At 35.2% G+C, this 13572-nt stretch overlaps 1 protein-coding gene across 3 annotated transcripts in view; it reads right to left on the reverse strand.

Annotated features, from left to right (window-relative positions):
* DACH1 (dachshund family transcription factor 1) overlaps positions 1–13572 on the reverse strand; it is a 478465-nt gene that overhangs the window by 31454 nt on the left and 433439 nt on the right. For all 3 annotated transcript variants that reach the window (XM_025000109.2, XM_025000108.2, XM_059892257.1), the window contains 3 exons: positions 11454–11601; positions 8374–8517; positions 7813–7881 (listed from right to left, as the gene is read on the reverse strand). In XM_025000109.2, the coding sequence (XP_024855877.1) occupies positions 7813–7881; positions 8374–8517; positions 11454–11601 (361 nt within the window). The remainder of the gene's footprint in view (positions 1–7812; positions 7882–8373; positions 8518–11453; positions 11602–13572) is intronic.

Consider the following 13572-nt stretch of genomic DNA (forward strand, 5'->3'; position numbering starts at 1 on the left):
TTTCTGTGTCTTACCTTTAAATTAGAATATACAGGAAGTCTCAATAAATAAGAATTCCTAATCCACCTCACTATTTTAATAAGCAAAACTCCACTTACTATGTAATATCACTAAGTCCAAATGAAAGAAAGTGTATTACTAGGGCATTCAATGTATGCTGGAACATTTGACTCAACAGAGAAAGATACATATGTCACTAATAAGCTTACCCTACATCATTAAGGTTTAGGATCTGTCAGTTACTAAACAGATAATAACAACAATAACATATGTTAAAAGAACAACACTTTAACAATCTTAATCTAAAAACAGCTGGGAAGGAAACAAGGGATGAGAAAAGCAATTGGACTATATTATTTTCCCAATTCTGATTAACTCATGGTGTGTATGCACATATGCTAAGTCACTTCAGTTGTGTCTGACTATTTGCAAACCTATGGACTATAGCCCACCAGGCTCCTCTGTCCATGGCATTCTCCAGGCACGAATATTGGAGTGGGTTGCCATGCCCAACTCCAAGGGATCTTCCCTACATAGGGATCTAACCCACATCTCCAGTCTCCTGCATTGGCAGGCAGGTTCTTTACCCCTAGCGCCACCTGAGAAGCCTAACTCATGGTGTAATCTTTATCAAATAACATACCCTTACTAAACCTCAGTTTCCTCTCTTGCAAAATGAAGAGATTTAATTTATTTGTAAAGCATCTTCCCAGTGCTAAGGCAGTAACATCATATAAGTGTGCTTGGCATTTCATCAGTGTTCAATAAACATTTGTTGAATAGATGAATAATTTTTAAATTCAACATGTATTTTCAAATATCTAGGAAGCAGAAAAGAAGATATTAAATTGGAACAAAAACATTGCTAATATGAAGGCAAGTCTTTTATGTCCTTTTATTGGAAGAACATTTGGTTTTCTATGATCTGAGATCAGTCAAAAATAGAATAAAAAGCCAAGCAGTTTTGATTATGGACATTGGATGTAAATAAAAGAGATGTACTTTCAAGTGGAGTCAAGATTTTGCAAGCATAACTTGCAGATATACTAAGATGTCAGAGGAACTGTGGTCTACATTCCCATTAATTTCAACAATTACTTTTGGATTTAAGAGGACGGGTTTCATTTAGAATGAAAAAGAAAGCTGCTACTTTGAAAGTGAACTTTTAGACTTTTTGAAAATTTATAGAAGACATAGATAAAAGAGTACTAATTCATGATTCTCCCATGTTATACTTCATGTTTATATATTGAATATCTAAACAATATAAGGAGATTAAATCATTTGAAATTATAAGAATCAAATCAGAAAAGAAGCATGAGGTTAATGCTTAAAAACCAAAAAAAAAAGTTATTTAAGAAACGTGATTATGGTATATGAAGTTAAACAGAAATTTTAAATGGGTGTAAGTGAATGTTGGGTTTCCCTGGTGGCTCAGACCTTAAAGAATCACCCGCAATGCAGGAAACTCACGTTTGATCCCTAGTCAGGAAGTTCCCCTGGAGAAAGGATTGGCAACCCACCTCAGTATTCTTGCCTGGAGAATTCCATGGACAGAGGATCCTGGCAGGCTACAGTAGGTAAATATTCACAGAATCCAAATCTTGAGTCAAATGTGTAAGAATAAAGTAACAGAAATGCAGCCAGGAAGGGCAAGCACATTCTGTTAATTCAGCTATCAAAAATGAAAATTCCCCCAGAATTTGTAATTCTGACTTTCTTAGGATGAATCATATTACCCTTTGTTTCCTCCAATCTCTCCCACCAATGTCAGAAAAATGTCAGAATAGGAATACTTGACATTCATCCACAAGACCAAAGGTCCTAACTCACCAGTACATTCCTTCAGGGATTAGCGAGCATCATAATGTGTCAAACATTTGGGCACCATGAATGTGGCACAAACATGTGACTCACTGATGTGTAAGTGTCAAGCATACTTACAGACACTAGGAGCACAGTGGTGAACAAAGCAGGCATGGTTCACACTCTGCCTGGCTACCACCCAGAGAAAGGAAGAAGAAAATATTTAAAAAGTGACTGCCAATGCACAGCTGTGATTGCGGAGAAGATATAATAAAAACCTCTGTGAAGAGGGGCAGGGAGAAGCTGCAGGGGTAGATGTGGAGTCTGAAAAGCCTTTTTGGATGCTGTGACTTCTAAGATGAGACTTAAAGAATGAGTAAGTAAAGGCAGGAAAGAGAGAGAAATGCCACTGGGAGGTGGAGAAAGCTTTCTAGATTAAAAAAAAAATCAATGGCAGAACAGAGAGTGAAGGGCAAAAGTCATGCTTGTGTGTAAAAGACAGGGAGGGAGCCATCAGCTTCACTTTCTTCATTGTGTATTAAGGAGGATATTGGATTGGGCAGTAGAGAGAACCAAAGGGAAGGAAAGTAGAAGAAAACAGGTCGGTAGGGGGAAGAAGGTGAAGGACCCTTTAGGTTTTATGCACTGGACTTTGAGGTCCCTGTGAGACACCCAAATTCCAATTGGATATTATTTGGAACTCTTAAGAGATGTCTGGATTGGCTGGAGAGACATTTTTAAAATTTTTTAAACTATTAAAAGATATAGCTTAAATCATCTAAGTGGAAGCTATCAAAAATGAGAGACTAGGATTCAGTAGAAGGAACTCATAATATTATAGATTTGGCTGCATACATTGTGTAGATGTGCATTCATATGTGTGAGGGACTCAGGTTTCAGAGGATATTTATTAACCTGTCCAAAAAATAGTTAAATAAATATTTATACTGACTCTCTCTACTATATATATATATATATATATATATATATACACACACACACACACCAGGACTTCCCTGGTAGCTCAGTCAGTAAAGAATCTGCCTGCAGTGCAGGAGACCTGGGTTCAATCCCTGAGATGGGAAGATCCCCTGGAGAAGGGAATGGCAAACCACTAAGTATTGCTGCCTGGAAAATCCCATGGACAGAGGAGCCTAGAAGGCTACAGTCCATGGAATCGCAAGAGTGGGACACGACTTAGTGACTAAACCACCATATATATACAGGGCTTCCCTGATAGCTCAGTTGGTAAAGAATCCACCTGCAACGTGAGAGACCTAAGTTCGATTCCTGGATTGGGAAGATTCCCTGGAGAAGGGAACAGCTACCCACTCCAGTGTTCTGGCCTGAAGAATTCCATAGACTGTATAGTCCATGGGGTTGCAGAGTCGGACATGAGTGAGTGACTTTCACTTTTATATATATATGTATATATATATAAAGTATCTTACGAAAACCTTTAAAGTAAGATATAATTTTTAAATGTCATCACAAATCATGACATATAAATCTGTAAGATTTAGGCATAAAAGAGTTAATCAATATAAAATCCAGCTCCTGCAAAAAGTTGCTTTTAAATATATATATATATGTATATGTGTATATATATGTATGTATAAGAAAAAGCAGAGGAACCAGAGATCAAATTGCCAACAACAAACTGTGGAAATTTCTGAAAGAGATGGGAATACCAGACCACCTGACCTGCCTCTTGAGAGACGTGTATGCAGGTCAGAAAGCAACAGTTAGAACTGGACATGGACCAACAGACTGGTTCCAAATAGGAAAAGGAGTACGTCAAGGTTGTATATTGTCACCCTGCTTATTTAACTTATATGGAGAGTACGGAATGTCCAGCCCAGTACAACGCTGGGCTGGACGAAGCACGGGCTGGAATCAAGATTGCCGGGAGAAATATCAATAACCTCAGATATGCAGATGACACCACCCTTACGGCAGAAAGTGAAGAGGAACTAAAAAGCCTCTTGATGAAGGTGAAAGAGGAGAGTAAAAAAGTTGGCTTAAAACTCAACATTCAGAAAACTAAGATCATGGCATCCGGTCCCATCACTTCATGGGAAATAGATGGGGAAACAGTGGAAACAGTGGCTGACTTTATTTTTCTGGGCTCCAAAATCACTGCAGATGATGACTGCAGCCATGAAATTAAAAGAGCTTAATCCTTGGAAGGAAAGTTATGACCAACCTATACAGCATATTGAAAAGCAGAGACATTACTTTGTCAACAAAGGTCTGTCTAGTCAAGGCTATGGTTTTTCCAGTGGTCATGTATGGATGTGAGAGTTGGAGTATAAAGAAAACTGAGCGCCAAAGAATTGATGCTTTTGAACTGTGCTGTTGGAGAAGACTCTTTAGAGTCCCTTGGACTGAAAGGAGATCCAACCAGTCCATCCTAAAGGAGATCAGTCCTGGGTGTTTATTGGAAGGACTGATGCTAAAGCTGAAACTCCAACACTTTGGCCACCTGATGCAGAGAGCTGACTCATTTGAAAATGATGCTGGGAAAGATTGAGGGCAGGAGGAGAAGGGGACGACAGAGGATGAGATGGTTGGATGGCATCACCGATTCAATGGACATGGGTTTGGGTGAACTCTGGGAGCTGGTGATGGAGAGGGAGGCCTGGCGTGCTGCGGTTAATGGGGTCGCAAACAGTCGGACACGACTGAGCAACTGAACTGAACTTGATAAATATATATATATATAGACATATAGACATATAGACATACAGATATAGATATATATTCATTAAATTTCCACCAAGCTTATTAATTTTGAGTTTAGTTACCAGAAATATCAGTAAGGAAAACTTCATTCCTGTATAGTATGAGCTGATTTACCTTACTTATCCAGATAAGTAAATTATTTAGAGCCTCTTGATCAGCAATAGTAGTTTCTAAGCTGCTTTCTGTTTTACTCTTCCCCACCTCTGTACTTTTACATAAATGATGCTACTAAATACTAATGAAGCAACATTTATTTGGGGGTAACTGAGTAGTATTTAAGTACCTGACTGCTAGGTGACTAACTCATGGGACAAATCTGGCTCATTTATTAACAAAATATTAAAAATGAGTAAGGACATGCCAAGTATAAAGAAATGTGAGTTTCCTTTTTCATTCCTAATTAAGTTGAGCTTATTTTGGAATACAGAATAATTTCAATTATGGTTGGATTGGGAGCAAGAAAGAATACAGAGACTCATAACTCCTGGGAAGGGAGCAGGGTTGTGTTCGTGTCATTCATGAGTTGTGAAGCAACACATGCTTAGAGCTGCCAAAATATCTGATATAGACCATTTCACAAATTAGCAGTGAGTTCTGGTTCTTTTTCCTTTGCCTTTCCCATTCTTGAACTTAGACTCCTCATTTTACTAAACACAGTCCTTGTTCTTTGATATTTTCTCTGCATCATTAATTTTGCTATTTTGTTAGCTTCTAAATTTATGAATTGAGTTTCCAAGGCTAAAAAAAAATGTTTCAAAGGACTAAATGAACTCATTTAGTTGGGTTAGACTAGCAAAAGATGATCTCTTTGCTTTCATATTTTAAAAGTCTTGGGTAGTGTCAAGTGAGCTAATCGATAGCAATTAACATATAGAAACACAGATTCATCTACATGTGTTTTTTAGATTACATTTAAGAAAAATTCATATTATCTAATTAAAACCATTAATATTAAGGTGTCTTACAAAAAAAGCTTTCATTGAAGAGTACGATTATCAGAAAAATCCTTAAATTCAACTGTAAGTGCACAAAAATTAGAATATTATTGATTATTTATATTAGACTTGAGGAACTCATCTTTTTAATTGATAAGATGAATGAAAGAATTGAAAAAATTGTTTCACGTTATAATTAAGAGAAAGCAATAAATAACCCCATAAAAAACAATATTTGCTTTAAGTAACTATGTATAATTGTCATTCAAATGTTTCTCCTTTCCTGAGTTATAGAGTTGTTTGAGTGGGTTTTCTGTGTTATATATAACATTCTGGATGGCAGAAAGAATGCAACTTATGACTAAAAATTTTCTTCAGAGTGTAAGTAAATCGTAATAGAAATTGAAAGTAGTCAAAACTTTGACCTATATAGTAAGACCTTATCCCATATTGAAATATACATCTGAATTTGTGTTTTACAAATTCTGATAAAATAATTATAGCCTTAATTGATGATCCAAATAATGCTAATAGCAAACTCATGAAATATATATTATGTCAACTATGCAGAAATGTTTAATTGTTGCCTAATGCCTTTTTACGGAGAAGGCAATGGCACCCCACTCCAGTACTCTTGCCTGGAAAATCCCCTGGACGGAGGACCCTGGTAGGCTGCAGTCCATGGGGTCGCTAGGAGTCTGACACGACTGAGCGACTTCACTTTCACTTTTCACTTTCATGCATTGGAGAAGGAAGTGGCAACCCACTCCAGTGTCCTTGCCTGGAGAATCCCAGGGATGGGGGAGCCTGGTGGGCTGCCGTCTATGGTGTCGCACAGAGTCGGACACAACTGAAGCGACTTAGCGGCAGTAGCAGCAGCAATGCCTTCTTAAACTTCCCATGTATATGAAAGAATATAGTGTCCATAATTTTTCTTGCTTGAATTCTAATCACCTTGAGAATTTTGTGGATATCATATAATTTATATATCACATTTACCAGGAGGCTTATTTATGCCTCCTGCTTATTTATGCTTTTTTATGTCCAGCACTTTGGACATTAACTAAGTTAGTACCTGAGGAGTCCGCAAATACACAGACCACAGTTCTGATAGTTCACAATGGACATACTGTCCCTGATAAAGAGGACTGGCTTTGTTATTAGTAATTTGTTAACATATGCATGCAATTCTTTACAAAGCAACATAGATCATTTGAGTTTCATAATATTATAGTCACACATATATGTAATTTTGCTGAAACCTATAATGCTCTAAAAAATGAAATCTTCTCTACAAGATGTCTCATAATAACATATGGTTCAAGCCTTAGGATTTAAAAAATAATTATCATGGTAAAATCAATTAATACACAAAAAACATTCTCCAGAAATGTCTATGGTTTCTGATTTTTATTTATTGCATATATAATACTTCACACAATTATATTTCCTTTATAGTAAACTAAGAATGATACTTTTGGAACTGACTGAGTAACACGATTAATGTCAAACAATATCCCCAAAATGAATGAACTTAAAATGCAAAATAAAAGCAATCGGGAGGATTATAGCAGTTAATCATTTTAGGCTTCCCTTTGAAGAATCATTTTCATTTAACGCCCTTTTTACTGTTTAGTATTCATGTTGTTAGATTGAGTTTATTGTCTAGAATAGATGTGAGGCTATAAATGCTACCTTCAGATTTTGCTCTCTCCTAACAGCATGGTCTTTGCAATACACATATTTTGCTTTTCTGAGTTTTTAATAAAACTCTCTCTAGTATTCTCTATATGATTTTGCTCAGCAGATTTGTGTTATTAAAATGTATATAATGGCACACAGTCCACTTGGAAAGTCCACATAGGATCAAATAATCTTATTTATTGTTAGCTTTCACCTGGTTTATTTTACATGTACCTTGCATTAGTTGTCACTAAAACAAAAAGAAGATAATTTCAAATTTTAAGAACTCCCTAATTAACTCATGATTTTATTGATATAGAATTTATAAAACTTTCATCTGTTAGATTGGGCTTTAGACATTCAATAAAACACATTTACTGTGTTCAAGATTAAATCATACATTGTTTAAAATTAAGTATTCCTTTTTAATTGCATTGTATAAACAGAAATGACCTGTTAATTTAAAGAAAATCTATCAGCACAAAATGAATTCACTCATATAAACAAGCAAGATGAACTTGACCTTGTTTGAACTTGTTTTGATGTGGCCCAGATGGTAGGCTACATGCTTGAATAGCAGGCTAAAGCAGAGGAAAAACTCATAGAGCAAGATCTAGATTTATAGCCTTTTGCAAATTCCCACCTTGTATTGTCCTTTCGGCATCTGTTCTGCCGCCACTGCGGTCAGCTTCTATCTCTGGGGTCAGAGAGTCTAAAAACAGAGAGGTAAGAGTGACACACATTTCATTTGATTCCCATTGTCCTTTAAAAAAAAAGCAACCTGTTACTTTGGTGCTGAATTAAAATTACATAAATCTTTGTCATCTTTCAAAGGTTGAACAAAGACTATAACCATGAGAATTATCAGAAGATTTGAATGGATAAATAATGCAAAATTGTTCAGCAAATGAGATGGGGGGGTTGAGAACTTCTCATATTAATATTTTATTATGTTTCAGTACAGACAGAATTGGTTAAATAGAAAAGCAATATCATCTCAGATACTGAAGTAACGAAACTGTGGAAGCACCCATGAAATAAAACATTTCCCCCAACACATGTGGCTTTTCTCTCCACCATGCTTTCAAAAAGAGCTTAATGAATCACCAGCCATAGAAATACAAACCCACAAACACATGTAAATTGTGTTTTGAGTATTCACAATGAAAGTTAGTTAGCCATGCATAAAGACACATCCTCTTACCATTTAAGACCCTGAGACTATCTGTTGAAGCTGCCTGTTTTAGTGTTTGTTCGGCTTGCTCACGCCGTTTTGTCTCAAATTCAAGTGCTTCCTGCAATTTTCTCTTTGCCTTCTTCTCCTTCTTTAGCCTCTTTTGAACTATGGCTAGAAAAGAGTATATATACATTATTATTTTTCAGAATTTTTGCAATGTTCACATCTCCACAAACGGTCTCTATTTTTAAAATAATATTATTTTTTCCCCTGCTGGACTGCACCTATCTGTGCAGAGGAAGTTTAAACAAAACAAAAACAAAAAAACAACAATAACCCACTTTTACCTAAAATAAATCTCAGTAAAATGTCCAAGGAGGCCAATTTCTGTTTAGCCTTGAACTACTACAAGAATGCTTTAATTATCATATGTGGAGACAGTTTTAATGGGAAACTAATTTTAATAAATATTTAAACTCACTGATAAAAGAAGTCTGATTAAATAAATTTTGTAGTTTAGTCTCTGCCCTTGAATCAGACAAATGCAAAGTAATCTGAATAGTATAAACCTTTAAGATTAGTCTCTCTTTATGAAACATTAATTTTGAGTAGTAAATGGAGCATTCCCCCTATCTTTACAAAAATGTTATACCAGCAAGATTTTTAATAATTCTTTCTTGTAATAAATACTATTGCATATGTGGAACTAATTATGATTATTGTTAATATATATATATATATATATAAACAGACTTTTTTGATGAAATGATTGCAATTTGCTTAGAGATATTAATAATTTCATAGCAGATGTATTTGCAGTATTATATATTTCAGGAAAGTTACACTTTTAGACTGTAGGAGTTTGATGAGTATAAAACTTCATTGCTACTTAAAAAAGTAACCTATGATACAAAAAGTTAATTATGATGAATGTTTTTCCTACTGACCAATTTAAGTATTTGTACATAATATGTAATCAATAAATAACAACAAATTTTCTCCATAAATGTATGTTAACTGTACTTTCATACATATAATAATTGATCATTGTTTTAACTTTTACACTATATATAAAGTAACCAATCAGCATATGGAAAGCATAAAAGTGTTTTCTTTGAAATAATTTTTTTTTTGGATGGTTGATAAACATTGTGTATATGAGTGTGACAGAATCAGTATGAGAAAATCCTTCTGGCAGAATTAGTCATAAGAAGTAACCATTCCAAATTTATTATATAATTACTTACTACAGATTAACAAGCAACATTTTTTACCTAGCATAGTATTCAGTCAAGACATCAAAAAAGGTAATAATGGTTCATGTAAGAGTGTTACTTTGAATTTCCAGTTTCCACAAATCCTATTTTTATAATCAATATTATTCAAATGGCAGACCATTATCTTATAGTTTATTGTTGCTGGTAACATATATTTACAGAAAATTGTTTTTACATAGAGTCAAATCGTATAAGAAAAAACAAAACTGGTTTCAAATAAATGCTAATTTCCTTTATTTAATACTGTGAAAATCTTAACAAAGTTACTTGCCTACTCTTTTCCTTTCTAAAGATGATTGCTTACGTTGTCTCTTTGAAAAGAAACAGTAATTGCTGAATTACTTATTTGGATTGTTTATTCGCATGGCACTAGAAGCTCAATACCCAGTACCTTGCCATTGACTGTTTGTTTTCCTCCTACATGATTGAAGCAAATGGGGTTGCCATGTTTCCCTCTTCAGGATAACACACGGCTTCCATAGACACATTCATATAGATCATTATTGATAGTCATTAACTTTAACTTGTTGTTCATAATTAATTAAATGGTAGGTTCATGATGTTGTCTGTGAAACACTTTGTCCTATACGTTTAGCAGTTAAAGGAATAAAACAATGTAAATTTTCCAACAGTTGTAAAACAACACAATTCTGAACATCTCTCAAGTAACCAAAAGGTTACCTTAAGAATTCAGGGTTTTGCTTTTAAGTTTTGTTTGAAAAAGACTTCTCCAAGTAAGAACAAAATTGCGACATGGCTATCTCATGGAAGATGGTTCCAAAGAATGAACCGTTTGACCATATTCATTACTCAGAACATATCCCACCATCAACATTACCTTGTTTTGCTTACTCTAGTAGCTAAATCTATGTGAAGTCACATTACTTAGAACAGTGCTCTACACCCAGCGTGCCAGCTGCCTGAAAGCCTCATCCTGGGAACTGACTAACTATTGCTTCATAGTAACTAATAAAAAACCTATTAGTTCTGCAAGTTTTGAAAGAAAGAATTATTTTAAAATGACCACGTCACATATATCAGAAGAAAGTGTGGATTATTTATAGTGGATATTTATTAAATGAGAGAAAAGGAGCTTCCCCTTTTAAATATTGAAGAGAACTTTAGAGTTGAAGCAGAGGGGAAGTTGTTTGTAAAGAAAATACTCTTGGATGTCATACATAAAATAAGCAGACAAATATGAATGACCTTCAAAATTATCTAAACATGCACTGTAAAGTGTGTAAAAAGCAGCAGTTCATAGACTGATAATAACATTATTTTTACCCAATAAAAATTCACATCAGTTTCTACTCTGATGTGTATTTGACCTTGTTGGATGAAAATGAGGCATTCAGAAAGAAAATTATACAAACACTCAACTTTGGTCATTTGTTCAGATATTCATCAGTCTTCCATTTCAGTTGATAAATATCTCACTAAATCTGCTTCGCTTGAATAATCAGTATTTTTCTATTTTAGTTTTATGACTTTAACTCAAGCTTTTCAAAGGGCAATTATGAATGAATATAGAATTCTTCTTCATGGCTGTCATCTTATCAGAACTCCTTATTTTAAAACTATGAATTGGTTAAATCTATAAGCAGTAAAAATTATGTGATTAATGATATAATGGATATATTTCATTATATATATGGTACGAAGAGACGAGAAACCATGTCCTTTAAAGGTTAAGCTCAGGATTCAAATCCTGCACTAAGCTATAGCTACAAGTAAAAACAAAAAAGTTACAGTTTCATAGTAAATCACAAAATATTGTTATGCTGAATATTTGATGCTAAGTATTAAACTTATTTGGAAGTTTAAAAATACCTCTATTCTTTTGTTCCATTGCCAACTGCTTCTCAAGTGTCTCCCTTAGTTCTCTTTCCCTTAAAAAATCCATCTTCAGTTCTGTTTTTTCAAGTTGAACCTGTTTTTCTTGAGCTCTGGCATTGTCTATGGCAACTTTCAAGAGCCCCTGTACAAAGAAGGTATTCAGAATTATAATATTTTGGATGAAGTACATTTCATTCATTACTTTAACATATTTTAAAAGAGAACAGCCCACTTATCAAATATCTTCATTCCTGTTGTGCAGTCACTTTGTATTCACTAAGATAAATAGTCAAAGTAAAGCAAAATTTTTCTATGTTTAATTAAACTATTTAGGAAGACAAATATTTTTGGCATGCAGGTTCAATTGCTTCTAATTAGAATATCTAGGTTTAATACTACATGAGGGCAACACATAAGTGTATCTTAAAATTAAATATTGTGAAGAAAATTAGACTGATTTGTTCCATGTGTAATTATCTGACATAGTTTATGTAACCCCTTGTGATGTTAGCAATACTCACCTGTCTCTCAGGGCTCATTCTCTGCCACTCCCTACTGAGATTATATACAACGTGAGTGGCCATTTATTTCTTAAGGCACCAATTTGTTTCTGCACCAGGCACTTGGCTCTCTGTTTCCCTCCTGAATGCTTTTCCTCCCAAGTTTTGCATGGCTCACTCCTACATTCATTTCACCTTTGTTCAGTCATCACTGGGGAAAACCGTCCTCTTCGCATCTTGTCTGGACTAGCCCTCCAAACTCAAACTTTTTATTCCCTCCTTAAAATTCTTCATGTCGTTTATTATGTAATATTGTCATCTGTTTATTTGTTTAGTGGCATATTTTGCATCTTCTTCACTGAAATGTAAGTCCTCTGAGGCAGAGACATTTTCTCTCATGGGGTACTATGGGTACTAAAACTCAGAGAGTGCCTGCTGTAGAGTAGATTTCAAAAATTTATTGAATAGAAGGATTCAAAACTTCTATTAGGATCCAAAGCTTCATGGCTTAGTAATGCATTATTTTTTAAAAATCTATCAAAATGGCTCTAAACAGAGGATACATTTTAGGGTATATATAATACTGCTGCTGCTGAGTCACTTCAGTCATGTCTGACTCTGTGCAACCCCATAGACGGCAGCTCACCAGGCTCCCCCTGTCCCTGGGATTCTCCAGGCAAGAACACTGGAGTGGGTTGCCATTTCCTTCTCCAATGCATGAAAGTGAAAAGTGAAAGTGAAGTTGCTCAGTCGTGTCCGACTCTTCGCGACCCCATGGACTGTAGCCCACCAGGCTCCTCTGCCCATGGGATTTTCCAGGCAAGAGTACTGGAGTGGGGTGCCATGGCCTTCTCCAATATATAATAATAGTATATGGCAAAAGCAAATTATATCTATTTATATAACTGATTATAAAATAATATATATATAATTTGCTGCTACTGCTGCTGCTAAGTCGCTTCAGTTGGGTCCGACTCTGTGTGACTCCATAGACAGCAGCCCAACCAGGCTTCCCCGTCCCTGGGATTCTTAAGGCAAGAACACTAGAGTGGGTTGCCATTTCCTTCTCCAATGCATGAAAGTGAAGAGTGAAAGTGAAGTCGCTCAGTTGTGTCCGACTCTTAGCGACCCCATGGACTGTAGCCTACCAGGCTCCTCCGTCCATGGGATTTTCCAGGCAAGAGTACTGGAGCAGGGTGCCTTTGCCTTCTCCGTATATAATTTGACTATATGCTGTATTAATATATGAGTAGTGTTCTGAAATTTTCAAAAATGAGATTATGAGAATATGTAAAACCTATGCAAAGCGTTCTGCATGTGTTCTCTGCTAAGATGCATTAGAAAATTATTACTAAAGTTATTAGTAAAAATTGGAGCTAAGATTTCAATACTTCTCAACTCAGCAATTCAAAATGCCCTTTTGGAAAAGATGCTTTGGATTGTGAACATCAGCAGCTGAATTTTTCAAATGAAATTAGAAATGAAGTGGTAGTTAATGCCAGTTGTAGATTTATTTGAGACCCCTTTAACCCTTTATAGGATACGACATAAGAAGTTTGATTCATACATTTCAATTCCAGCTTGACTTGCTAACGCAATAGGAATGTACCTTC

The sequence above is a fragment of the Bos taurus genome, chromosome 12 (genome assembly GCF_002263795.3).
Source record: "Bos taurus isolate L1 Dominette 01449 registration number 42190680 breed Hereford chromosome 12, ARS-UCD2.0, whole genome shotgun sequence".
Taxonomy (NCBI): Eukaryota; Metazoa; Chordata; class Mammalia; order Artiodactyla; family Bovidae; genus Bos; species Bos taurus.